Source organism: Pongo pygmaeus, chromosome 1 (genome assembly GCF_028885625.2).
Source record: "Pongo pygmaeus isolate AG05252 chromosome 1, NHGRI_mPonPyg2-v2.0_pri, whole genome shotgun sequence".
Classification (NCBI taxonomy): domain Eukaryota; kingdom Metazoa; phylum Chordata; class Mammalia; order Primates; family Hominidae; genus Pongo; species Pongo pygmaeus.
In genome coordinates this window covers 197,080,054-197,107,050 of record NC_072373.2, presented here as the reverse complement: position 1 = coordinate 197,107,050, position 26,997 = coordinate 197,080,054, and the positions used below count along the sequence as shown (strand labels likewise).

Genomic DNA, 26,997 nt, shown 5'->3' with positions numbered 1-26,997 from the left:
AACGAATGAACTAATGAAGGATGCTTGAGGCTTTCAACAGGCACCCCCTACCCCTCAAACACACATAGTTATCTTTATCTTGGTACTTGCACTACAGATCCTAATAGGGTGATGGGGGATACGTCTGTAGGCTGTGCCTCTCTTCTCCCCTCTCTCCAGTAATTGGCTGCTTGGCTGGCTCCGATGGCAGCTGGGGAGGTCTTATCCCCTGGGTTATGGTTTAGACCTAAAGACCCCTCTACATACCACCTTGGGTCAATAGGCAAAAGTGGAAAGAACTTCACTGGGAAAGAGGATTTGAAAGTATGGCTCTTAGACCATGAATTTCCTTGGAGAAGACCTGGGGGAGAGATGGCCACAGGCAGGTAGCCATGAACAAGGTGACTGGAGAGGAAGCTGAGGGGGTTTCTACCCAATAGCTTACTGTATCCAGGGAAGCTGAAATGAAATCATCTTATAAAAAATGAGGCTGACGGGGTAACATTTGGGGTGGATTTTGGAATCTCTGCCAAGAAGAACTCAGTTGGGTCAAGTCAGAGGCAGCTCTGGTGGTTGCTAAGGCTTGGCTGGGGGAAAGGACATCACTTGTAGTGACTCTAAGTAGCATGTTTGTGCAGCTTTGTCTGGGTGTCCTCAGCCGTGTGGGTGTGGGTTCAACAAAGGGTACAGTTTTGCAAGGTTTATGCACTTGGAGGACTAGGGGGCAGGGCAATTGAGGGTACTGATGAGAATATGAAGGAAGAGATGAATAATAAGAAATGGTGATGATATGGCAGTGGGGATGGTGGTGGTGGGAGCAATGGAGGTCCCAGACTGGGTCTAAGTTGTGGCTTCTGTTAGAATTCCAAAGTGTCTGACTGTGCTGATATCAGTGTGTGGAAGAGGGTTTGGGCCCAGGAGGTTTACCAAATGGCAGGTGCCTGGAGGAAGAAAGGATGGCAGAATATCCATTCCCTAGGCCAGCCCCGTGAGGCAAGAAGACTACAAGTAAAACATTCTCCATTTTGCACACCAGTCTTCTAGAACTGTACCTGACAAACAGGAGATAATCGAGAACTATGAGGAGTTCAATGAGTTGATGGATATAGAGCACTTAGGATGGTGCTGGCAGTGGGCAAGCACTAAGTTTGCCATTGTTCTAATTAGTGTTATGTGTGAGCTCATGTGAGATATTCCCAGGGTGGCCGGAAATATTTAATTAGGGGACACTTTAAAAGGTATCTGAGGTCCTATGTTATGCAAGTGGGGAACATGAGCCAGAAAATTTTTAATTTTAACTGGTAATGTGACCTCATTTGTATGCTCAGGCTGATGAGGCCTGGGTGAACCTGGGTTATAGTAACAATAACAAAATCTATCATTCCCAGAGCATCTGTAGAGTGTTTAGTACATATGGAGCATTATACATATATATATATGAATAAAATATGCATGTATAAAATATCTTTTAATCTTAACCTCCTGCAACATAATTATTACTAGCAACAATTTGTAGATGATGTTCCAAGAGATAATACTTGCCAAGCTCACAAATCAAGCAAGGAAGGGAGCTGGGATTTAGATAATGGGATTTGGGATAATTAGGGAAGACTAAAAGGTCAAAGAGATAATAGCGTAGAAGACAGTGGAGTGCTCAAGAGCCTGGAACTCCTCTTACTACTAATAATAATACTTGAACATTATAGAATGCATGATATGTGCCAGGCACTGTACCAAGGACTTTCATGCATGGACTCACTGATCTTTACATTTCTATGAAGCAGGAATTTTCCTACCATCGTTTTATAAAGGAAGAAATGAAGGCTTCAAGAGGTTCAATGCTTTATCCGAGGTCACGCAAATGTTAAGTCATAAACGTGAACTTTCAATCCAATTAATTTGACAGCCAATGCTCTTAACTGGGCAGGGACAGCCTGTTTTTGTAAGTGAATTTTTCTTTGAATGCAGCCACGCCCATTTCTTTATGTTTTGTCTGTGGCTGCTTTAGCACTACAGTAGTAGGGCTGAGTAGTTGTGATAGGTAAACCTATAATATTTACTATTTCTAAGAGAAAAATTGTTGACTCTTGCTTTTGACCACACTATTGAACTTGCCTTAATTAGCACAGATGTGCCTTAATTAGCACAGCTGGAAGGATGAGTAAATGTGATCAGGAGGTATCAGAAAGTGACCAGTCTATGACGAGATGTCAGATTGTGGCCAAGGAGTGTCTTTGGGACAGAGGTCTAAGCACCGTGACCCTAGGATTAGATGGGCTGTCCGTAGGGATGTTGAAGTTACCCAGGATGGTGAGAAGCTCTGAGTGGAGAGGAAGATTGAGCCTCATATCAGAATCCTCTTTAGTGAAGTGGAGTGAAGGAAGATACCAGCTGATAGCTATGAGGTTGAAGTAGAGTTAGGAATGACCCTCATAGAAAAAGAGAAGAGGAGTAGTGGTTGGAAATAGATGGGGTGCAAAAAGAATGCTGGTTCCCTTTTTTCCCACCCCTGGAGAATATAGGGGTGAAAGACTAAGCCCAGATGGGGGCCGCAGGAAAGGCAGGTTTCTGCAGGTGGCAGCAGTGCTAGGGTTGGTGTGGGCTTGCTGTGGTCCAGCCCAGGGCTCTCCTCACTATGCTATACTACTTGCCCTCTGCCATGTTAGCTGGACCTGTCCTCAGTACTCTCTGGCACCGGGGCCCTTACCTGTATAGTCAATGACGAAGCCAGCATTGCTCACAGATGCATCGCTGCGGAAGGCAAGGAAGAGGCTGTTGCTGCTGCTTTCAATGCGGCCTGGGAGCTGGGAGCCATAGAAGCTTCCTATGAGAGGGCTGAGAGAGTCCCGTCCGTCGTAGATATGGAGGAAGTCATAGCCAGGCTCCAAGTTAAAGCTGGGGAAGAAAAACATCCCACCCCCACCCCACTAAGGTCAAATAAAGGCTTTTGCCGGGGTCTTAGGCTCAACCAAAGCATGGGGCCTCCCAGGGAGCAAGCCCACCTTCCCACTGGTACCCAACCCCTGAAGACTGGCTGGTGGGAAGGGAGAAGGTGAGGCCCTGATGACCTCAGTCAGGTGAGAAGATGGAAGAGGCAGGCTCAGGGGCAGAGGAGCCAGATTCCAGTCAGTGTCTACAAATCTGGAGCTGAAAACCTAACATCCTCCTTATACAGAAGGGAAAATGAGTTGCCAACTCTGGACACAAAGCTGTCAACCAAAGTAGGTCCAAAACCCAACTCTCTTACCTGACACTAATGTCTTTATACTGTGCTGTACTGAACCTCATTTTCTAAGAGAGAATGAGCCAACTATGGTGCCATTCTCAGGGAGGAAGGGACCTGTTACCATGAAGGACCCTAGCTTTGTGCCTTCATCCCAAGCCAGTGCTCTAGCTCTCCTCAGGGTCTGCTATTGCCCCACTCCTAGCACCCACAAATGTCCTAACCCTTAGCTATTCTGACCCTGGTATGAGGGAAAAATCCACTTTAAAAACTTACTTGAGAAAATTGAATATTAGAGTTCATGAATGTAATTTATCCCACTGGAATGGCTCGAGTGAAAATGATGGAAAATGCATATTATGAAAAAATTATGCATGGAGTTCAAAAGTTTTTTGCACCAAAATAAACTCACACTAACTTGTTATAACATGTCTGCACAGGATCTAATGTGAGGCATTAAGAAGGACAAGATATCAGCTTGAAAAAAGCCTCTATCAGAGCAACATGAATTCTGCTAAAATTGAAGCAAGAAAAAACATTAAATTTATGGTGAAGCTTGGGTAGAAGAATGGTGACATCACTGATGCTTTACAAAAAGTTTATGGGGACAATGCCCCAAAGAAATCAGCAGTTTACAAATGGATAACTTGTTTCACGAAGGGAGGGGATGATAATGAAGATGAAGCCTGCCAAGGCAGACCTCCACATCAATTGGAGAGGAAAAAAATTAATCTTGTTTGTGTCCTAATTGAATAGGACCAATGATTAATAGCACTAACGAGAGCCAACACCATAGACATCTCGACTGGTTCAGATTACACAATTTTGACTAAAAAATTAAGGTTGACCAAACTTTCTACTTGATGGGTGTCAAAACCATTGTGCCTAGATCAGCTGCAGACAAAAGCAGAGCTTTTGGCCCAGCGCGGTGGCTCATGTCTGTAATCCCAGCACTTTGGGAGGCCAAGGTGGGTGGATCACGAGGTCAGGAGATCCAGACCATCCTGACTAACACGGTGAAACCCCGTCTCTACTAAAAATACAAAAAATTAGCCGGGCATGGTGGTGGGCGTCTGTAGTCCCAACTACTCAGGAGGCTGAGGCAGGAGAATGGCGTGAACCCGGGAGGTGGAGTTTGCAGTGAGCAGAGATTGTGCCACTGCACTCCAGTCTGGGTGACAGAGTGAGACTGTCTCAAAAAAAAAAAAAAAAAGCAGAGCTTTCAGTGGAAATTTAAAAAATGTGGGATCAAGATCCTGAAACATTTCTCCCAAGAACAGGAGATGGAACATGGATTTACCAGTACAATCCGGAAGACAAAGCACAATCAAAGCAATGGCTACCAGGGAATGGAAGTGTACAGTCAAAGCAAAAGTGGAGCAAAGGTCAAGGTAATGAGTTTTTTTCTTTTTTTTGGATGCTCCAGACATTTTGTGGTTGATTTTCTGAAGGGCCAAAGAATGATAACATCTGCTTCTTAGGAGTTTGTTTTGAGAAAGTTAGCTAAAGCTTTAGCAGAAAAGTGCCTGGAAAGCTTCGGGAGAGAGTCCTTCTGCCTGACAACAATGCTCCTGATCATTTCTCTCATCAAACAAAGGTAATTTTTCAAGAGTTTCAATGGGAAATCATTAGGCATCCACTTTACAGTCCTGATTTGGCTCCTTCTTATTGCTTTTTGTTTTCTAATCTTAAAAACATCTTTAAAGGGCACCCATTTTTTCTTCAGTTAATAAAGTAAAAAAGACTACATTCACATGGTTAAATTACCAGGACCCTCTGTTCTTTAGGGATGGACGAAATGACTGGAATAGTTGTTTACAAAAGTGTCTTGAACTTGATGGAGTTTATGTTGAGTAATAAAGTTTATATTTTTTATTTTCATCTTAAATTCAATTTTTCCACAAACTTTTTGAAGTTCCCCCTGTATGCTTGCGCTCTGGTGCAGCAATTCCACTCTTAAGTATATATCTAACAAAGGCAATTGATACCAATCAAGTGTGCAAAGATGAAAACAGTAGAAAAGTAATTGAGCTTGCAGAGAATAGATTTCAGATGCAAATTTGCTCATGCCCAGCCATGGTCTGGGATACTCAGATACAGCAAGTCCTCAGCATTGTCCACAGGCTCTCAGAAACCATGACTTTAAGTGAAATGACATATAACAAAACCAATTGTTTGTTTCTCATGAACATACAGGCTGGGCATGGTGGCTCACGTCTGTAATCTCAGCACTTTGGGAGGCCAAGGTGGGCCGATCACTTGAGGCCAGGAGTTTGAGACCAGCCTGGCCAAAATGGTGAAACCCTGTCTCTACTAAAAATACAAAAATTAGCTGGGTGTGGTGGCATGCACCTGTAATCCCAGCTACTCGGGAGGCTGAGGCATGAGAATTGCTTAAACTCGGGAGGGAGAGGTTGCAGTGAGCCAAGATTGTGCCACTGTACTCCAGCCTGGGTGACAGAATGAAACTTTGTCTCAGAAACAAAACAAAACAATATAATGAAATGACATTGAAGGAAACATTTGAAGACCTGCTATACTTTGTTTTACTTAAAGTCAACAGTTTCCAAGAACCTGTTGATGATACTGAGGACTTACTGTACTCTATTTGAGATTGAGAGTAAAATGACTGTTCTACCTTTTGGCTAAGATATATAGCAGGGGGAGGAGGCCATGCATCTCTAGGACAAAGGAGATAAGGCTGGCTAAGAGACAGGGTGGGGGACTGGGAGGCAGGGGGCACAGAGCCAGATGCGCACTGGCCTCCTTCCCACCTGGCACCTTGTCACACTGGTGTCAGTTGCGGGGTCAACACACCACGGCTGGGTGACATGGTCTTCTTGCCCCTGTAATTCAGCTTCTTGACATCTGCTCTTTTGAAAGTCACCAGCGAAGGGTTTCAGAGGGAGTGAGTCTTGGTCACAAATGATGGCATCACCACTTCCTAACTAACTGCCTTCTTTCTGTCCCTCCCTTCCTTCTATCATTAAATTTTGAGCACCCTCGATATTCCAGGCACCGTGCAAGGTGCCAAGGACATGGGGACATGTAAGACACCACTTCTGCCTTCAAAAATTGATGGTGCTGTAGGAAGTGACAGATATATCAACAACAAAATAATGTATAAAGTCAGCCCGAGGCAGAGCAGAAACACAAAGCAAGGTTCCTTGGGGAGGATGAAAAATCAAACATTTATGGAGGAAATCAAGCCTGAACTGAGTCTTGGGAGATGAGAAGACCCTTAGAGATAGGACAAGGAGGGAACAGGAAGTTGCTGTGAAGGCAGAAACAGAGGCAAAGTCATAAGGGCATGAAAGAATCTGCGAGGCCCTGAAACTGCAAGGAGTTCCATCTGGCTGGAGCTTAGAGCTTAGGATGGGGTGGGCTTAGGATGGGGTGGGCTTAGGATAGGGTAGGGGCTGACTGGAGAGGTAGGCAGGCACCAGATTGTTTGGAATGAAACTCCAAAGTTTGGGCCTTTATTTATAAGCAATAGAGGGCCATGATAGGATTTAAAAATAAAGGATCTATTTGTTTGTTTCCTTGTTTTTGAATTGAGGTATGATTTACACCATGTGAAATGATCAGCCCTAAGGTGTGCCACTCTATCAGTTTTGACACATGCATATCAAGACCCAGAACTGTCCCACCACCCCAGAGAGTTCCCAATGCCCCTTCCCATTCAACCTTCCCTACCCTCAGATGCCAACACTGATTAGAATTCTTCACCAGGGATTAGTTTTGCTGATCCTACAATTTTATAGGAGTTGAATCATACATTATGTACTTTTTTATGTCTGTCTTCTTTCACTCAGCATAATATTTTTGGGACTCATCCACGTTGTTGCATGTATCAGTAGTTCATTCTTTTTTATTGCTGAGCACTGTCATTAGAGGATGTTAAAATGGAAAGTAGGGTGGTTATTTCAGCATTTTTGAGTGACACGATCACTCTGACAGCTAGCTAAGGGAGAGATCGGCATGGAAGGCAAGATGGGGCACAGGAACCAGCTAGGAGATGAGGGCAGTAATTTAGATGGGAAATGATAGGACTTAAACCAGGACAGGAGCTAGGAGGATGGAGAAGAGGAAAATACATGAGGAGAGTGAAGGCGGTAGAGGCTGCATGCCTTGGTTGCTGCTAGTGGAAGAAGCCGTGAGAGCAGGTGTCAATGCCAGCCCCAAGGCTCCGAACAGAGCTCTTCTGGGGGAGAAAAAATATGCTTGATTTTGTACATGCTCATTTGCAGTGTCTGCAGGCCCCAGACAGAGATGTCCAACAGCTGGATAGCGAGGCTGACGCTCAGAATAAAGCCAGGGTGGGCGGCAGAATGGAGTCTTCCACTTATAAGAGTGGAGACACAGGAATGACTGAACTTGTCCAGGAAACGGGTGTAGGGGAAGAAGAGGAGGTTTTGACAAAGCCTGGAAAAGGAAGATGGGTTAACAAGAGGTCCACGTGAAGTCACAGAAGAGCTTGGAGAACTTGGAAGAGTAACTTCACAGAAACCAAGGGAAAAAGCAGCCTAAGGATGGAAAGGGTGATCAAGAGGTGGAGTGGGATAAAACACGGAAAGGCCCGTTTTGTTTGGAACCAGGAGTTCGTGGGTGGCTTTTATCAGGAGTTTCCAGTAGAACCATGGAGGCAGAAACCAGGTTCCAGTGGGTTGAGAGTGAATGGGAGGTGAGGAAGTAGAGAAGGGCAGAGGCAGTTCTTTTGAAGAGCTTTCCTGTAGCAGGAATGGAATAGCAAGTGCAGGAGCTAGATGAGGGGGTGCCTGGGACCCAAGCCCGCCCGTTTATACCTCTGGAGTGGGGTGGAAGGGGCCAGGGAAGCAGACTGGGAATGCAGAGGGCAGGGCAAGGGCATCCAACAAAGGCCTCCTTTCCAGGTCCCAGTATCTTCAGAGGTAGAGAGGAAATAATAATTGCTTCCTCACAAATTACTACAAGGATTAGATGTGATGATATGCATGAGACCACTGAGCATGGTGCTTGGCACGTAGATGTTCAATAAATGCTAGTTTCTCTCTCTTGGCCTCTTCACCTCCCTGGAGCTGAGAACTCTGCTACAGATCTGTGAATACTCATCTGGAGACCCAGGTCCCAGAGCCCCTAGCCACTCTGTACCCTTCGTCTCCCACCCGGGGGAAAGGTACATACATGTTAAATACCAGGGCGATGACGTAGTCTGGCGAGACAGTCACTTTCCAGTCACACTCCTTGCCTGGCGGGTAGGGTTCTGGGTAATTTGGTGACAGGATGACTCCAGATGGTCCTGTCAGGTCTCCCCCGCAGGGAGCTGAGGAGAGAAGAAGACGAGGGTGAGGCTGCCTCTTCACCCTGGGCTCATTTTCATGGGCATTGCTAATGCACTATTGAGAGAGGAGGGGCTGAGGCTGACAGGCTGAAGTTGAACCTGGCTTAGGGACTCAGGAGAAGGTGAAATGATGAACTTCTACTTTGGAGTGGTGGGAATGTTTCAGAGATAGTGGTGGTGGTTGCGCACATTTCGAAAGTTCCAGATGCCACTGAACTGTTCATTGAAAAACGGGTAATTTTATGTTAGGTGCATTTCACCTCAATAAATTATTATTATTATTATTATTATTTTTGAGATGGAGTCTGTCTCTGTCACCCAGGCTGGAGTGCAGTGGCGCGATCTCGGCTCACTGCAAGCTCTGCCTCCTGGGTTCACACCATTCTCCTGCCTCAGCCTCCCGAGTAGCTGGGACTACAGGCGCCCGCCTCCACACCCAGCTAATTTTTTTGTATTTTTAGTAGATACGGGGTTTCACTGTATTAGCCAGGATGGTCTTGATCTCCTGACTTTGTGATCCACCCATCTTGGCCTCCCAAAGTCACGGGATTACAGGCGTGAGCCACTGCACCCGGCCTAATAAATTATTTTTAAAAATAGCTGACCCTGCTACTTCCTAGCTGTGTGAACTTAGGGAACTCATCTAGCCTCTCTAGCCCTCGATGTCTTTCCTGTATCATAAAAAGATACAATATCTTCTTTGTGGGGTGGTTGTAAAGATTATTGGAGATGTCTGCTGAAGCATCTGCTAGAGAATGAACGGTTGATAGACGGAGCCGGCACTGTCTGTACACCTATGAAGTACATGGCCTTCCTTCACTGCCTCACATTGGCTTCCAGGCGAGCTTTGTGGGTACTGACTGTGAGTTCCCATGCACTCGATGTCAGGAGGAGTGGGAAACAGGCTCACATTTGCCTGCCAAGCGCAGCTGGTCTCCTACGCTGCCAGTGCTCCTGGCATCTGCTCGTGGCTGCAGATACCTTCCAACTTTCCAAAAGGCCTTGTCCAAGAGTATGTGTGTACCTCAGTTGTATGGAGCTATTATTAATCCCCAATCAGTCTACATGGTCGCCCTCCCCTGAGATGACAGGTCTCTCAAGCAGGTAGGGAGGGAGAAAGTGGCCAGGTGACACAGCAACCTATTTACCTAGGGACCTTCTGGGCAGCTTCCCCAGAGCCTGGATCAGGTCTCTTCCTTCATGGCTGGGGCTGCTGTACCATGGCATGAGGACTGGATAGAGTAAAAGCTGGGAAGCGTGTGGGGTCTTTAGCAGGATGGCCAAGACTATAGGTATGGTTTGGTCTGGAAACCACAGGGCACCATCAGAGGTTGTCAACACTGAGCCCATAGGAACACAGAGAGCCATTTAAGGTCTGGCTAGAAAATCCAAGATGAGTCTTTGTGGGGAGAGCAAAAGGGTATACCTGACTCCAAAGTTAGGAGCAGCCATTGGCTTGTCATAGAGCTGAGCACTGGTGCTTTAGCTGTGTCATGGAGCCACCTCTGGCTATGGCTTTTACTCAGGGTGAGGCTTAAAGGGCTGGGTCAATCCCTAACAGGGTCTCAAACAAATGGTAGGTCTTCAGATCAGGCCATAAGAGCCCTAATGTGGCTGAACATAAAATCCGAGTAGTCATGAGTAGTCTGCTTTTTGTTCCACGGGAAAATATATCCCAAGAACCATCCTGAGTATCAGAAACACTCAAATAGGCATCTATTACGTATCAGACTTAACAAATCACATTTTAGATACACTATCTCATTTATGTCTCATTAACAACTCCATGAGCAATGGATTATTCTTCCTGATTTATAAAGGAGGAAAGTGAGTCTCAGAAAGCCTAAGTAACTTGCCCAGAGTCACTCTGAGACTCAAACTCACACGGGACTGGCTCCAAAGTCTGTTGTTTTCCCCCTTTCTACTTCCATAAAGTCAGTAGCAGTAGCCAGAGTAGAGGAGGCGTGCTTCTCCCCGCAGGCCAGCAGGGAGAGCACAGTTGTTGCAGGAGCTTCTGAGTGAGGATGGTGCCTTAAGTTGGGTCTGCTTATGTCTCACTTCTGTCTCCACCACTGAATCCTTCAGGAGCAGAGGGCTAGATAAGTGGGGCCAACCAGAGGCCAGTACAATCAGGCTAGACTCTTGAGCTTAACAAAGCAAGACTGCAATGTCCAGTCCATGGAGCGTGGCCTTGCCCAGGCCAGCCTAGAAACAGAGTCCGATGTGGCCAGTGACAGTGGAAAGCCAGTGTCATATCAGAAGTCTCAACTCTGGGGAAATCTTCCCAAGGGGGCACAATGAGGCCCCCATTCTGGTTCCCAGCCTCCACGTCCCTCTGCCAGCTCAGGGGCTTCTTCCCTTAAGTTTGCCACAGATGGGGTGAGTCTCTGTGTTTCTGAAACTGCCCCTGTTACTCTCCCACCAACCCCCAAAGTACTATCAGTGTCTCTGGGCTCTAGGCTGCTGTCTGGGCACAGATCTCTTCTAGATGGTTCCATGGCATCGGGCATGTGCTTCCCACTCAGAACCCCAGCATGGGCTTCACTGGCTGCTGCCAGTTGTGCCCCAAGGCTTTGCTTTGATCCCTGGGCTGCCTCGCCAACAGGAAGGCTCCTACTGCTCAGGGTTAGTTGAGGGGTCCTATTGAGCTTACTAAACCATGGTTGCCCAGATGGGAGTGGGTGCAAGCTGCAGATCCTTCTAGACAGCCAAGAAGTGGGTAGGTTGGACTGAGGGCGAGAGTTGTGGAAAGGGCATTGATTTGGAAGTCATACAATCCTGAGCTCAAATTCTGACAATGCCACTCATTGGCTGTGTGAGTTTGGGCCAGCTGTCCACCCCTCTGAGCCTCTACTTCCTCATCTCGAAAGTAAAAGAATAATGATGATAATGGCTTCTAACATACACAGTGCTAACTATGAGCCAGGCACAGTTCTTATTGCTTTACAGTATTTTCTTTTTTAACCCTCAAAACAATGCTAGATGGTAAGTACTATCATTTTCCCTATTTTACTGGCAAGGAAATTAAGGCACAGGGAAGTTGAGCAATTTGTCTAAGGCCACACAGCTTGCTGTGGTGAAGCCAGACCTGAGCCAGGGAGTGGAATCCCGAGCTCTAACCTCACCACAGAGTGATTTCGGCTGCAATAATGTAGCTAAAATGTTTAGCCCAGTGCCTACCATGGGGATAGCATCCAATGAGTATTTGTTTTCTTCCTTTGCTTCCTCCCTGTAATGAAGGGTTATCAGGGCCAGCTAGACCCGCTCATGGCAGAACGCCCAGGGAGCTGGAAATCAGAAGCATGTCACTGGGATTTCCAGTTCATTTGAGAGAAGAGGCAAAGGCATTTATTATGTTGCCTGAGGAACATTTCCCAAAGCTGAGTGTAGAAGAACGGGTGACGAAAACTGAATTAACCTCTCCACTCTGCCCACTGCACATTTATTGCTCTCCTCAGCTTAGCACAATCCTCCTTCTCCACTTGGGACAATCTCATCTCAGGACCTGCTTTTCTGTAAAATAAGTCTAAGGAATCACAGCCTTGTAGAAGGCTGAATTTGGAAGGAGCCTCAGAGGTTCCCAGATTCTCTCCTGGGCCTCAACAGAATTCCCTTGAGCAGATAGAATTCTGGCTTAGGGAAGGGAAGTAAGTCTGAAGACTTGAAAGAAGGAATCAAAGAAGGGAAGGATGAAAAGAAGGAAGCAAGGAAGATAGAAAGGAAGGAAATTAGTATTTCTTGAGATTGGGGTTAGGCGTGTCCTCACCCCACAATGCCATAAGGGAAGTGTATTTACCCTCACAGATGAGGAAACTCAGGCTCAGAGAGTTGAAACAATTTCCCAAGGTCACCAAAGTAGTAAATGGCAGAGCCAGAAACTAAATCTGGTTATGTCTACTTCAGTATCCCATACTGTTCCCTACACAGCAGAATACGTAGTGAAGAACTCAGCTGGATCTGAAACCCAGGTCTGAACCTCCTGCTCCACACACCTATGCGGCTCCTAATTCCCACTGAGGAGCAGGATTTAGTTTCTCACTTTCAGGGCCAGGCCTCAGAGCCATGACTGGCATAGGCCAGTCCTTAGAGGCCTGGGCAGCGTACTGCCTCCCATTAAGCCTGCGTGAGAGAGGTGCAGGCCAGGGCAGATGCTCCTGCAGGAGCTGTCTCAAGAAGCCCCTTGCACCCATCTCCAGCAGGGGAGGTGGTGTGGGAGGTAGGAAAATGAGAGGCTTTGCATTCAGACTGGCGTGGGTGTAAATCTTGGCTCTGCCATATCCTAGCTCTGTGATTTGGGACAAGATATCCAAATTTGTCTAAGTTTCAGTTTCAAGTGTAAATGAGGAAATGGTGCTAATTTCAGAGAGCTGTTGGGAAAGTTAAATGAGGTTATCTAAGTAAATGTCCAGTATGGGGCAAGTACACAGTAAGGACTCAGTGACCATGGGTTCTCTTCTCTTCTAACAGCCAGCATTGATAGGGGAGATAAACAATCATTATTTCACCTGAGCAAAATAGCCATGTGGAAGTGGGCACCTGGAGTGTTTGTCTCTATCTATTTACCTTTCTTTCCCATCCCAGCCTCCCTTCAAGTTCCCTCCTGCTCTCAGTCTCAAGTAGTTAGAGGCAGGATTTTTCAGGCCCCACCCTTTTTAAGTGATGGGACCTTAGACAAGTCTCAGGTCCTTCATGTCTTCATCTCTCATACAGGAAGGTTTTAAGACTGAGGACAGATCTAAAGAAACAAAACCTGTAATCCCAGCATTTTGGGAGGTTAAGGCAGGAGGACCACTTGAGCCCAGGAGTTCCAGACCAGCCTGAGCAACATAGTGAGACTCCATCTCAACAACAACAAAAAAATACAAAAATTTGCTGGGTGTAGTGGCACAGGCCTGCAAGCCCAGCTACTTGGGAGGCTGAGGTAGGAGTATCACTTGAGCCCAGAAGGTCAAGGCTGCAGTGAGTTGTGATGGTGCCACTGCACTCCAGTCTGGGCGACAGAGTGAGACCCTATCTCTAAAACCTAAAAGAACCACAACACAGGTAACCAAGAATTTCCTTGAGAACAGCAAAAGCAAGGTTCTTTTCTTTACATTCTGAGGCTGTGGGTGCCCTTCTATTGCTTCAGGTAATAGAAGGGTCATTTTGGAACCTGTTAGCCTTTACTACCCAAGATGACCCACTGTCCTCCTTCTGACCTGTACAGCCTGGGCCAGAGAGAAAGGGACAGACCTGTCTGACTTGGAAATCTCTGGGACAATTTTAGCAAGTGAGGAATTTGTAGTGCTCTGTGTATAGAGTGTGAACATGAGTGAGTGCGTGTGGAGACACATGCATGCAAAGCAGGGTAAACAATGGGTTTTCTGCAACTTTTGTCTGTTTCAATTCTCTTGGCCCCAGGCCCAAGATACAGCTGCCGTGCATGGAAGGTTCTGGAGCACACAACTGTGAGCCCCAAGAGCAGAGTGCACCCTGCAGCTGCTTTGTACCGATGCATGTTGGCGGGCTGGGCTGCCAGAAGAACCTGTTCTCGATCTTCACACAGCTGATCTCTGCACTTCCCTGCAGCGCGTAGCCAGGGTCACACTGGAACACTGTGGAGTCGCCGGCTTCCCAACTGTCACCACTCCGGCTCCCATTCTGCGGGATCCCAGGGTCATTGCAGGACGTTGCTGTGGACACTGGGGCAAGGAAATAGAAGAGAGGGTAAGGTTGCCTGGGTGTCTGCCACTCAGGAGGCTCCCAGCTCATCGCCCTCACTGACTGCCATCATCCGTGCATTGCCACAGCCACCAGAACCTCCCCATCATCATCATCAGCTGTAGCCACAGTGCCACTATTCTCACTCCCATTACTATCACTGCCTCCACCACCAATTGTGATCACACTTGTCACTCTCACTGATATCACCACTACCATTCTTCCAGTACCTTCACCATTACTGTCATCTGCCTGTCATGAGATGCTATGAGTTAAGCATGATTATACTGTTATAATTATAGAACTGAATTCAGCTTAAGAATACAAGCATTGTTACATAAACAAAGCATTGCAATTTTGTGTAATGTAACTAACATGATCAGAAGGAGGAAGTGACAAGATAATCAAGTCTAAACTCCATGTTGCCAGGTATGGTGGCTCATGCCTGTAATTCCAGCACATTGGGAGGTCAAGGCAGGAAGGTCACTTGAGATCAGGAGCTCGAGACCAGCCTGAGCAACACAGCAAGACCCTGACTTTACAAAAAAATAAAAAAGATTAGCTGGGTGTGGTGGTAGTTGCCTGTTATTCTAGCTACTCTGGAGGCTGACGTGGGAGGATCCTTTAAGCCCAGGAGGTTAAGGCTGCAGTGAGCCATGATTGTGTCACTGCACTCGAGTGTGGGTGACAGAGTAAGAGCTCATCTCTAAAACAAACAAACAAATAAACTCCATGTATTCAATTGGAAGGGTTTGCAAAGGACTTTGCAAGTTGGCCTGCCTAAATGCTAAGCAGCGATTGTGAGGTTACCAGGAGTTACTGAAGTTAGGTCAAGATCATGCTCTCTTGCAATGGCAGACAACCAAGGATCCATTAGACTGAAACCATATTTGAAGAAAAGTCAGATATTTGTAGCAAGTGGGCAGAGAAGAATTTAAAAATAGCTGAGATATATTAAAAATTCAAAATACTCGGGAATTTGGGAGATCTTCATGTCTATTACCTAACCTAGTTTAACATAGACCAGGTGTTTTATAAGCGAATACTGAATGAATGCTAGATGGAAGGAATACATAAATAGAAGAATGAGTGGGTGAATGAACGAACAAATGCGGCATGAGAAAACACACCGGAGGAACGGGTGCAAGAGTTAGTCCAGAGAAAGGAATCTCAAGAGCTGGAACAACCCTGGCTGCCTCCACGGCCCAGAGCTGACAGCAGGGCCCGGTCCCAGTCCCCAGCTATGTCATCCCTCATAGCCTGTGCTCAGGGCACTCTAGGGCAAGGAGGTTCTTGAAACCACAGGATAAATAATACTGATTTCATTGGAATATCAGTTTTCTCAACAATTTAAGGAAAAACTACTTTTATACTAAAACAAAATAATTTATTCTGGATTACAAGGTAAAATTCACATTAGTTTTTAAGCAAAAATGTGAAGCCTTAAAGATATTTTGTGCTTGTTACAGCCACCAGACATCCTGGGGATGCACAGCCATTCTCTTCTGCTATCACGAGGACATTAGCGGAAAAGTTTGAGAAGCGGCAGCCTAGGGCAACTGTATACACTGATGTCACTAATTATAACCTCTAGGATTGTATACAAGTCCTGAGTTACACAATCTGATACCTTCTACTCAATAACACCTAAGGAAGCATACAGCAAACTATGGCCCACAGCCATATCTGGGCCTATGCCTATTTTTGTAAATAAAGTTTTACTGGAACACAGGCACACTCATTTGTTTACATATCAACATTTGACAGTTACTGAACTTATTTATAAAGCCAAATATGCATCAATCTTTTTCCTTCCCAGTTAAAATCAGACTTAGCTTTCATCTCTAGCTTTATAGTGCACTGTACACATGTAAATGTTCCCCTAGAAGAAAAATAGCTCATTGTTCTGGCCATACTTGGAAGGATTATTTATATGGGAGGCAATAGAGTACAATGATTAACAGCTTAGGTTTAAGACTCAGACACATGGCTTTTGCTATTAACTAGATGATCTTGTATGAGAAGCCTCAGAGCCCACATCTGCAACATGGAGTAATAATGGTGCCCATACTGTAAGGGTTTTGTGAAAATTATAAGAGCTGATGTAGTGGAGAGCTTAGTGTGGCAGCCACTCAATAGATGGCTGCGATTATGCTTCCCGCTCACCTTTTTTTCGTTCTCACTTTCTCTCTTTAATGCTCCTGAATTGGAGCTGCTTGGCAAAGCACCCGGGGAAAGGCTGGATCCACGTGGTACAGACAGGATGTTAGATGTTACACAGTCATGTTTACTTAATAAAGCCAAGCCTGCACTAATCGTCCCTGGCATTTCTGTACAATCCCCTGTCAAATACACACTATAAAGTTAACATGGGATGAGCCGTTCTCTCTTCCCTAGAGTAGTCCTGGTATTTGCTAACTGATGACAGCAACAGGGAAGGTGACCTTTCCCAAACCTTGGTTATGCCCATAACACTGGGCCAGGCTGTCATGACCTTTCTGGAGCCCAGGCTAGGTAGCTTTGACCATGCTACTCTGCCTAAGCAATGCTAAGGGCAGCTTGCCCAAGGAAACTCTTCTGTTAGAGAAAACCATCCATTCATGTGTTCATATCTGCATGTGCCCATTTGCTCACTAAGCAGTCAGTGAGCACCTGCTGCATATATACACTATGAGAGAGTCGGGAGGCATGGCATGACCCTGTCTTCTAAGAGCTTTTAGTGGGATGTCAGGTAGGTGCCCAACTTCAAGACGAGACAGAATGCCTGGTATTGACAATATGCTGAAAAAATAGAAGTAAAGTGCCGGGGTGCCGTGGGTTATAGCGGTTTTACTCTGAATGGGGAGATTAGGAGGCAGTGGCATCTGAGATGAACCTTGAAGGATGAATAGGACTTCCATGAGCTGGGCAATGCATGAGAAAGCAGCCTGCATAAAACATAGGAGAGCACCCAGGGACTCTGTCCTGCGTGGCTACACTGAGTACGCAGTCGAGGTCAGATAATGCAAATCTATGGGTGAATTTGTCAGCACAATTATGGGCTTTTTTTTTTTTTTAAGCCGTACCCATCAGCTTGGGTGCAGTTGGAGAAAATATGTCTGGCTTTAATTATTCATAATACTCCTTTCCCCAGAGAGTGGATCGAGCCGTCTCTGTAGCATTCTACCCTCCTTACTGCTGGGAGATCCTTCCATTGCTTATTCCAGCAATTTCCCAAGTTTGTTCCACGAAACGTTAGTCTCTTGAGATGGCCTTGAAAAAAGTCATCCATGATGGAATATGTTTGGAAATTGTGACCTACCAGACATCTTTTGAATTTAAGTGCATTAGCATAGCAAACGTTCTCAGAGGCCCCATATTGCAGATCATTTTCTTAGGTCTGCATCAGCCTGAGCACCTCCCCAGCATTACTTGATCATGCAAACTTCTTTTTTCTTGCAATATCAATTAGTATTCCATGGAACTCTTAGGAATAGATGGAAAATGCTAGACTGGAAGCATGCATGAGTGTTAAATGGACAAATTAATAAGTATAAAGCAATGTGATCCTGGAGACTCTCATCTGCTCCTCATGTTGCTAAATGCTCATTTCCACGGAGATGACAGACGTAGCAGAAAAGAGCTAGGAGCAGGATTTGCAACTCTGTAACAATCTCAGTGGTGCCAGGGATATACCCCAATCACCCTTAGCTGATACACCAACTGGGAAAGAGCTCGGGGGCAAAGCCACGGCACAGGTGCCACAAGAAATTGCTCTGGAATCACCATGGAAACTCCCCCCTCCCTCCCACCACACACACAGTGGAGTAAGGAGATGGTAATGATGACAGCTGCTGTATAATAAACACGAGCAGAAACCGGGGTAGAGTCACTTGTTCAGGGAGAGGAATGATGGAAGAGGCACTTCAGAGGAGATGAGATGATGCATTCCAGGGAGAGGCAGGACCAATCATATAAATTATCTCATACTGGGATTTGGATGTTTGAATATTGGCCATTTTGGGTAGCTCTTTGTCATGCTCCTCCATAACTGGCTATTGCAGTGCCTAATTAATTAAATTTAGATGACTCATGTTGACTTCCAGTCTTTGCTGAGATCTGCACTCAACTAAGAACCTGAGCGTGCAGCATCTCCCATCAGCTTATTCATAACCATGCCCCAAGCCACCGTTTACTTGTACCTCCCACATCCCTCCTCGCTCCCTGTGCTTCAGCTACATGGGGTAGCCCTCCACTTCCGGAGCCCACATTCCTGCATCTACACTTGTTTATGTGTTCTTTGCACCTAGGATGCCCTTTTCTCTCTTTTCCATCTAATAGGGATGCACAAGTCCTCCGAAGTCCATTTCAGTGGCACCTTTCCTTGTCATAGATGACTACTTGCTCCTTGAAACACTTTCTTTTCTTGAATAACTTCTACTTGTCCTTTGGGTCTGAGCTTGGACATCATCTTTTCTGGAACATCTTCCTTGATGCTCCAAGGTGACCATTATAGCCCGTATGTCTCCATCCAGATGCTTACCAATTTGTACGTGTCTATTAACCCACCTGTCTTCCCTACCAGAGTGAGCTCAGCACAGACATTCGAACAGGTGCTAACCATGTACCAGGCACATGGCAGATGTTCAATAACTATCTTTACATGGACTGAGGGATGAAGGAAAGTGAGGGCCAGAGGGAGGTGGGTGCCATGTGTCAGGACACGTGGAGTGGGGCTGGCAGAGGGCACGCACAGACCTGAGAATTGAATGGCAAAGCCCTGCTTGCTGGTGAAGAAGTCAGTGCTGAACTGCAGGACGACCGAGTTGAAGGTGCTGTGCAGGTCCTTGGGCAGGGCCGGGCCACTCAGCTCCTTCAGCAGAACCCCGCTCTCCACAGGCCCATCCCAGATGCGCAGCACGTCATGAACCTCCTCTGTGTCAAACACCAGGAAGTGTAGCCTGCACGGAGAGAAGAGGCAGCGGTCATCTGGGCTCAGCCCCTTCTTTCCAGGGGCTTCTGGTCAGAAGGTCCTAAACCTACGAAGCCTGGCCCTAAACCTACAAAGCCCTAAACCTACGAAGCCCAGCAGGAAGGAGGAGAAGGCAGTGTCTGGCAGCATCCTCATTTCACCAGGCCAGCTCCTCCCACTGGGGCCTCCAGCAATGGGGACAAGAGTGTGAGGTGTAGCTTTTGTGCATCCTTTTCTTATTATGAGCTCCATGTTGCCATTGTCAGACTGCATCCCTTTCCTCAACCTTACATAGCCCGCAGACCTCTCCCTGAGCCCATATTGTTACCATTCTAGGTTGGAAGGAGAATATTGAGAAGGCAGGATCTGGCTTGGACAAAGGATATAGGTTAAAAAAATAATAATAATTGGAGCTAGAGGGCAGGGGGAACTGTGGAGTCTCTGAGAAGCTGGCCCAGCCATGGTGCAGGTAGGGGTGACCTCATACCTTGGTTTCCCAGAGCAGAATTCTGGGGATATTAGCTATATATAGGCCTGGCTTAGATAATCTCTGCAGACCTCAGGAGGCCAGGTAGGGGTCTCCCTGTGTGGGGGTCTGCAGGACAGAGATAGAGCTCTCAGAGCAAGGGAGCTCAAGTAGTAACCTGAATTTTTCTGGAACCAAAGATTCCAACAGCCAAAGATATCTTGGCTACAAGCCTGTGTGACTCTCTCTGTTAATCAATTTTTTTTATTATCGCGGAATAATTTTAGACTTACAGAAAAGTTGCAAAGATAATACAGTGTTCCCATAGACCCTTCACCATTTCTTCTATTGCTAACATCTTACATTTCCACGGTGCATTTGTCACGACTAAGAAAGCAGTGTTGGCATACTTACTATGAACTACACTCCAGACTTTATTTGAATTTCACCAGTTTCTCCACTGATGTCTTTTTTTGTGTTCCAGGATCCAATCCATTTATCACTATCTCTTTTTAAAAATATCTTTTTAAATTTTAAAAATAAGACATACTCGAGGCAGAGAAAAGGCAAACAATATACAGATGTACTGAATTTAAAAAAAGTCTCTCTTTCACACAGCCAACCTGTTCTCCAGAGCTATTCAATTAATAGTAGGTTTGGTACATATGCTTCCAGAGTTTTTTTCAATGAGCACGCAAATATATTGTTCCCTCAAAATGAGACATATTTTATGTAGTTTTCTATAACTTTCTTTCTTCATTTAATACTATATCATGGACAAAAACATCACCCTCATTTTTCTGCAGAAATGGACATTGTTATATAACACAATTTCACATGAAATTGCAAGGAACATTTGCATCTTTATGTAGCTTTGTGCATTTCTGCTAATATTTCAGTTGACCTGCTGAAGTAATTCTAGGGGGAGAAGGGCATCTATTTAAAAATTTTAGGCAGGGAGCGGTGGCTCATGCCTGTAATCCCAGCACTTTGGGAGGCTGAGGCAGGTGGATCACGAGATCAGGAGATCAAGATCATCCTGGCTAATACGGTGAAACCCCGTCTTTACTAAAAATACAAAAAATTAGCCGGGCGAGGTGGTGGGTGCCTGTAGTCCCAGCTACCTGGGAGGCTGAGGCAGGAGAATGGCGTGAACCTGGGAGGTGGAGCTTGCAGTGAGCCAAGATCGTGCCACTGCACTCCAGCCTGGGCGACACAGCGAGACTCCGTCTCAAAATAAATGACTAAATAAATAAAAATAAAATAAAATAAATGAAAATTTTAAAATAAATCTTGCTAAATTATCCTCTCAAGTGATTGTTTCAATTTATATTCACACTAATCAGTATTGATGTTACTATTCTCTCTAAAGTTCACCTCATCAGCATTAGATATTATAATGTTGTAAATATATTCTTTATGAAAATGCTCCCCCATCTGCTAGACCACAGTAGAATCTCTCTGGCAGTTTTGAGCTTAGATGATTTAGTAAGGTTGGGTATCTTTGCACATATTTACTGGGCATTTGTAGCTTTCAAATTCTTTATCCATCTTAATTGATGGATGCAAACTTTTGAAATTCTACTTATATATTATGACTTTTATTTACCTTATATATTTTGATTTCTCTTTTATATGATATATTTGTTGCTAATCTTTTCTCCTAGTGTCTGGTGACTTTTTCTCATTTAACTTTGGTTTGTGGTATCCATTTTGGTAAGAAGTGATTCATTTTATGTAACCAAATACGTTAATATTTTCCTTTAAGGATACTGGATGTCATGTTATGCTTGGGCAGACCTCTCCCCGACCCAATGATTCAAAAACAAAACAAAACTTTAATCAAAACTTTAATACTTTCCTGGGACTTGTATAGTTTCTTTCTTTTCTTTTCTTTTTTTTTTTTTTTGAGACAGGGCCTATCTGGTTGCCCAGGTTGGAGTTCAGTGGTGCAATCATAACTCACTACAACCTCCTGAGTAGCTGGGACCACAGGTACATGCCACCATGTTTGACTAATTTTATTTTTTGTAGGGATGGGGTTTTCCTGTGTTGCTCAGGCTGGTCTTGAATGCTGGGATTCAAGCAATCCTCCTGCCTCAGCCTCCAAAAGTCCTGGGATTACAGGTGTGAGCCACTGTGCCTGGCTAGTTTCATTTTTTGAGGCTAAATAAGTTCATTGTTCTTCCAAATTGAAACTCAATTGTCCCAACACCTATGTAAAGTAGCCTCTTCCACACTTTGCCTACCAAAACATCTGTTTACTCCCTCCGTAGCATCTACCAATCTATCTTTAGTGTACTTATTTGTAGACTATGCTTCTCCCTAACTAGATCATAATTTTCATGAGTGTGGAACCAGGCCTTGTTTGTCTAGGATGTGTCTGACATTTTGGATGGTGCTCATGATACCCATGGATGGTGACACGCTCATAGCTGAAAAATCCTGATTCTCCCTACTGATTTGAAATGTCCCCTTAGTTGCGGGCTGTTTCTGGACTCTTCTCTCAAGTCCAGTGGTCTCTCCTTTCCCTATACTAGAATCTACTTGTGGTACCAGGAACATAGCTACTCACATTACTTGGGTTTCCATATTCTCAAATTTTGATTTTTTTCCCTAAAACTTACTAATTTCCCAAATTTACTCTTTTAGATGAACTTTATGGTTACCAAGTCCCAAAAAAAATGTGATTGAGATTTTGATTGGAATTATACACACATTGATTGATTTGGAGATAATTGATATCTTTATGTTACTAATTTTCCCCAGCCAGGAACATTGTAGATAACTTAGTTTATGTACTTTGCAAAGTTTTATGTTTTTCATCTTTGTTATGGTTTTCTTCTTTGCACACCTCTTGTTAAATTTCGTCTTTGGCAGTCCATAAGTTTATGGTTTTGGTTCTATTGTGAATGAGACTTAATGTTTAGTTACATTTTCTAGTTATTTATTGTTAGATATATGTGTGTGTGTGTGTGTGTGTGTGTGTGTGTATATGTGTGTATGTGTTTCTTACTTTCAGTTACTAGTTAGTACTATTAGAAACCAAGAGAATCTCTTGGATTTCCTAGGTAGAATCTTTTATAGATATAGGAGGGGATTCCTCAAAACCAGGACCTGTGTGAGGCTGGGGCCCCACATTTGATTTGAAAAGAGGGAGAAGGAGATCCCTAGGACAGAGCACAAACACATATACTCACTGCTGTGCCAGGCTGCCCCCTGCCTTCTCTGCTTTCTCTGTGGTGATCAATGCACTGTGAAATCAGCAGCCAAGAGGAGACTGAGTGCCAGCTGTGTGGTGTGCCTGTACGTGCTCTCAGAAAAGAGGTCGGTGTGGGCCACACTCATCAGGGAAGGCAAAAGGAAATGAGACCTGAAGTTTGGGTGGCATGAAAGGAGAGTGCTTTCTTTGGATTTAATAACATGAGATAAGACCTGGAGGCAGAGAGGAGGTGAAGCTGTCTGGGAAGAAAGGCAACTCCATACTTGAGTTCAGGTGGTATTAGGATGCCATAGAGAATACAGCTGATTGAGAGAGGGAAGAGAATGAGAATCTCAAAATTAGCTATGGGAGTTTGGGCTTTATCGTATTCTAGTTAGAGACTGACTCTAGAGGCCGTGTGAAATCCTGAGGGTGAACAACTGAATGAATGAGTGAGTGAATCAATGAATGAACGAATGAAACCCCAGTCTGACAGGAAGCTGAGAAAAGCAAGAATATGGGGACTAAATAGACATGAAAGAAAATGTGTTTCCATAACAACCACTGTGTATAAGGCACTTTCACATTAGCCCATGGAGTCCATGCAAGCATCTTTATTTTGTAGGTAGGACTAGTCTCATCTTTAACAATGAGAATACTGAGGCTCTGAGAGGGTAGGTAACTTGCACAAGGTCATAGGCTGGTTAGACAGTAAGCTGGAATTGCTATTATTTAATACTAATCCAGGTCAGACCTTAGTGCTTCTACTCTCTCCTAACAATGCTGCCCACATCTCTAAGAGGAAGAGGCTGTGGTTGAGAGCTAGGCAGGGGCTGGAGAGGCTCTATCAATCATCAACAGTTTACATGTGAGTCATACATAAGCTGATATGAATTAAAAATGCCAGTTGATTGCATTCGGCTTAGCTGATCTGATAAACAGACAAAGTCAAAGGCTTGGCATTGATGTTGCGGAGAGGAGTGCAGAAGAGGGGAGGAGGAGGCGGGGTTCTCTGTGTGCACGAACAATACAAGTTGGCAACGGAAAGGACAGAGGCTCAAGTTCAAGCCCCTTTCGGCACTCATTCACTTAAGCCCCTCCCATATGCGGGGTGCTGCAGTATAACAGTGAAGATGACAGACAGGATGCCATTCTCCGGGAGCTTCTGGAGATGGGCAATAACCCCCCAGACACAAACTCACTAAAAAATTATCAGCTGTGTCTAGCACAGGGCAGGACATGGCAGAGTGCTGAGGCAGAGCATCCACTTTAGACAGAGTGGCCAGAGAAGACCTTCTAAGGAGGTGGCATTTAAGCAAGATGCCAAGCCATGTGGAGAGCAGGCGGGGTGAGAGGTGGGAGGAAGCCTGCAGCGAATAAAGGACAGCATGTGCAAAAGTCCCAATGGAAAGGCCATGGAGGCTGACACTGGGCCAGGAGAGACAGGCAGGGGCAAGGCTGGCAGGACTCCATGGGTGGGGGAAGATGTTTGGTGTGTACTATAGGAGCTGAGGGAAGTCACTGGTATATTTTAAACTGAGATCTGACAGGTTCCGATTTACATTTTAAGATCACTCTTGGTGCCTGGGTAAGAAAAGATTGACAAGGGCAAGAGTGGATGCAGGGAAATTAGCTAGGTGCTGCCACAGGGGGCCAGTGACCACTTTTATTATAAACCTTTGTTGATGGCCAGTAAAGACTTGGTTTGCCAACCCAACAACATTTATTAAGACTCTTATTGAATACTTTTCTTATCTTATAGAAATCAGAGTCTATAAATGCTAATGAGCAGTTCTGATCGATAGAGATAATTCCAGACCAAAACAGACATTGAGGTTTGTGTGAGCAGCTCCCCTGTAGGTGAACACTGGGTCTTCTTCTGACTTTTGATATCCTGAAAACAGCTTGCAACCCCCCTCCCCATTACACTGTGCCCCCAGGTAGGAGACACTGAAGTGGAGGAAAGAGGTGAAAAGATCTTCCTTCCTATTGATGACTTGCTTGTCTGTGTGTGCGTTTCTTTGGACCACAAACACAAAATAGGCCATTTTCAGGGAAGAAGAATGAAGCATGTTGCATGTCAAGCTCTGAGTTGAGAGCTGCAGAAATGTGTAAGGCTCTGTGTTTGCCCTGGAGGAAACTTACTGAAGGAGACACCCAAAACATAATAATATGTGCAATAGGTGCTAAACAGTGGGATAAATAAGATGCTGTCAAAATAACCGGAGGAGAAAAAGAGCTAAACATTTGTAGAAAATCTCCCATGTGCCAACTGCTTTATGTACATTGCTGAATATCCTCATAAAACCCTGAAGTTGAGAGTGTATTCTCACTATTTTGCTGTGGAGGAACTGAGGTTCCAAGGGATTAACAGAGGCAACTAGCAAGGGTCAGAGCAGGTATTCAAACCATGTCTGTCTGGTACCAAAGGCCTTTCTTTTACACCATCTTCTTCTTCTTTTAATTTGAAGAGGCAAGGAAAGCTTCAAGGAGGCAGTGTCTTTGAAACAATTTTGAAGAAAGGAAAGTGTGGAGAAATTGAGGGAGAGAAAGATGGCAAAAGAGGGAAAAGTAAATTCAGAGGAATCGAAAGAGTAACTGGCCTTCCTGGATCCAGCTCCCCTCCCATCCTTTCAATCCACCTTTTCCATCAGGACCAGGTCTATCTTTCTGAACCACTCCTCTGACCCAGTCTCTCCTCCTTCTCTGACAGGATAAAGTCAGACTTCTGAGGGGACACACCAAGTCCCCCCCTGGGCTGCCCCAGTTGCCTTCTCCCATTCTTCTCACCCTTTACTGATTTCCTTCTTATTCTCTTGCTTCAGAGCCTTCTCTCTGCCTGGAAGTTCCCCCTGCACATGCCCCCATGCCACCTGTAGCGGGTTGACTTGTGTCCCCCAAAAGGATATGCTCAAGTCCTTACCCCTGGTACCTGTGTGACTGTGACCTTATTTGGAAATAGAATCAGATGTAATCAAGTTATGACAAGAAAGGCATACTGGATTAGGGTGGGCCCTAAATCCAATGACTGATATCATGATAAGAGAAAAGAGAGGGCAATCTGGATACAGAGACACAGGGAAGACACAGGGAAAGATACCATGTGATGGAGGCATAGATAGAAGTAATGTGTTTGCAAGACAAGGAATGCCAAGGGTTCCTGGCAACCACCAGAAGCTACGAGACACATGAGACAGATTCTTCCCCAGCATTTCCAGAGGGATCTTGGCCCATTGAGAACATGATTTTGGACTTCTAGCCTCTAGAACTGTGAACAAAACACATTTCTGTTATTTTAAGCTATTCAGTTTGTTACAGCAGCCCTAGTAAATTCTTCTACCCCCTGACTGATGTGTACTGGTAGGTGCCTCACATCCACTGGGGAGCTTTTCCACAGGCTTCTCCTTGTCCTCCCCATCCCCTCAGTCTGGTGAGATGCTCCCTCTACAGGCTCCTGCTCTATCAGAGTCATCCGTTGACTTCCCTGTCTTGCTGAATCCCTTAACTCTTGTGCCAGTGTCTCATTCACTTCTACATCTCTGGTACCCAGCATGAGGCCTGACCTGTACTAGCCCCTTGGTGAATGTTGTCTGATTGAATTGATGAATGAACGAATGGCTCACCAGCTTTCAGGGACCCCTGTGGTTCATCCAAACTCACCCAGTGTCCTTGCCAAGCATCTGTCACTCTACAAGAGGCAACTTAAACAAATCCTATATACTAAGGAGGATACTTCCTATTTCTCTGGAAGATCTGAGCTCTTCCTTTACCATCCACATCCAGCCCCTTGGATCTTACAGCTGTATCTTTGGTGCTCTACACTACCAAAGACATAGAATCTAGCCACACAGAACCTGGGCCAGAGCTCACTGCTGAATCTAAATCTGGGAGAAACTGGGATACTGCAAGCACAGTCTCACACTTTTTAAATCCAGCCCTGTAGGTTCCCTGAGCCTACCGTGATACTGATAGTCATACTTTAAATCTATAAATAGTATGTACTAGGTTCAGATAGCATACTAGGCACTGGTGATTCAGATAGGAATATGGCATGCTTCCACCCCTGCATGTGGTACAGTCTGCAGTAAAGGTATGTACGGAGAAGCCCCCTAACTTAGGCCAAGGGTATGGGACCAGGCCTCCTGGGAGAGGTAAC

General features: G+C 45.3%; 1 protein-coding gene across 1 annotated transcript in view; it reads right to left on the bottom strand.

Moving 5' to 3' along the window:
* CSMD2 (CUB and Sushi multiple domains 2) overlaps positions 1–26,997 on the bottom strand; it is a 664,918-nt gene that overhangs the window by 132,500 nt on the left and 505,421 nt on the right. The window contains exons 26-29 of the mRNA XM_054497047.2: positions 18,960–19,162; positions 14,012–14,203; positions 8,366–8,504; positions 2,687–2,874 (exon numbers count right to left, since the gene is read on the bottom strand). Of these exons, the coding sequence (XP_054353022.1) occupies positions 2,687–2,874; positions 8,366–8,504; positions 14,012–14,203; positions 18,960–19,162 (722 nt within the window). The remainder of the gene's footprint in view (positions 1–2,686; positions 2,875–8,365; positions 8,505–14,011; positions 14,204–18,959; positions 19,163–26,997) is intronic.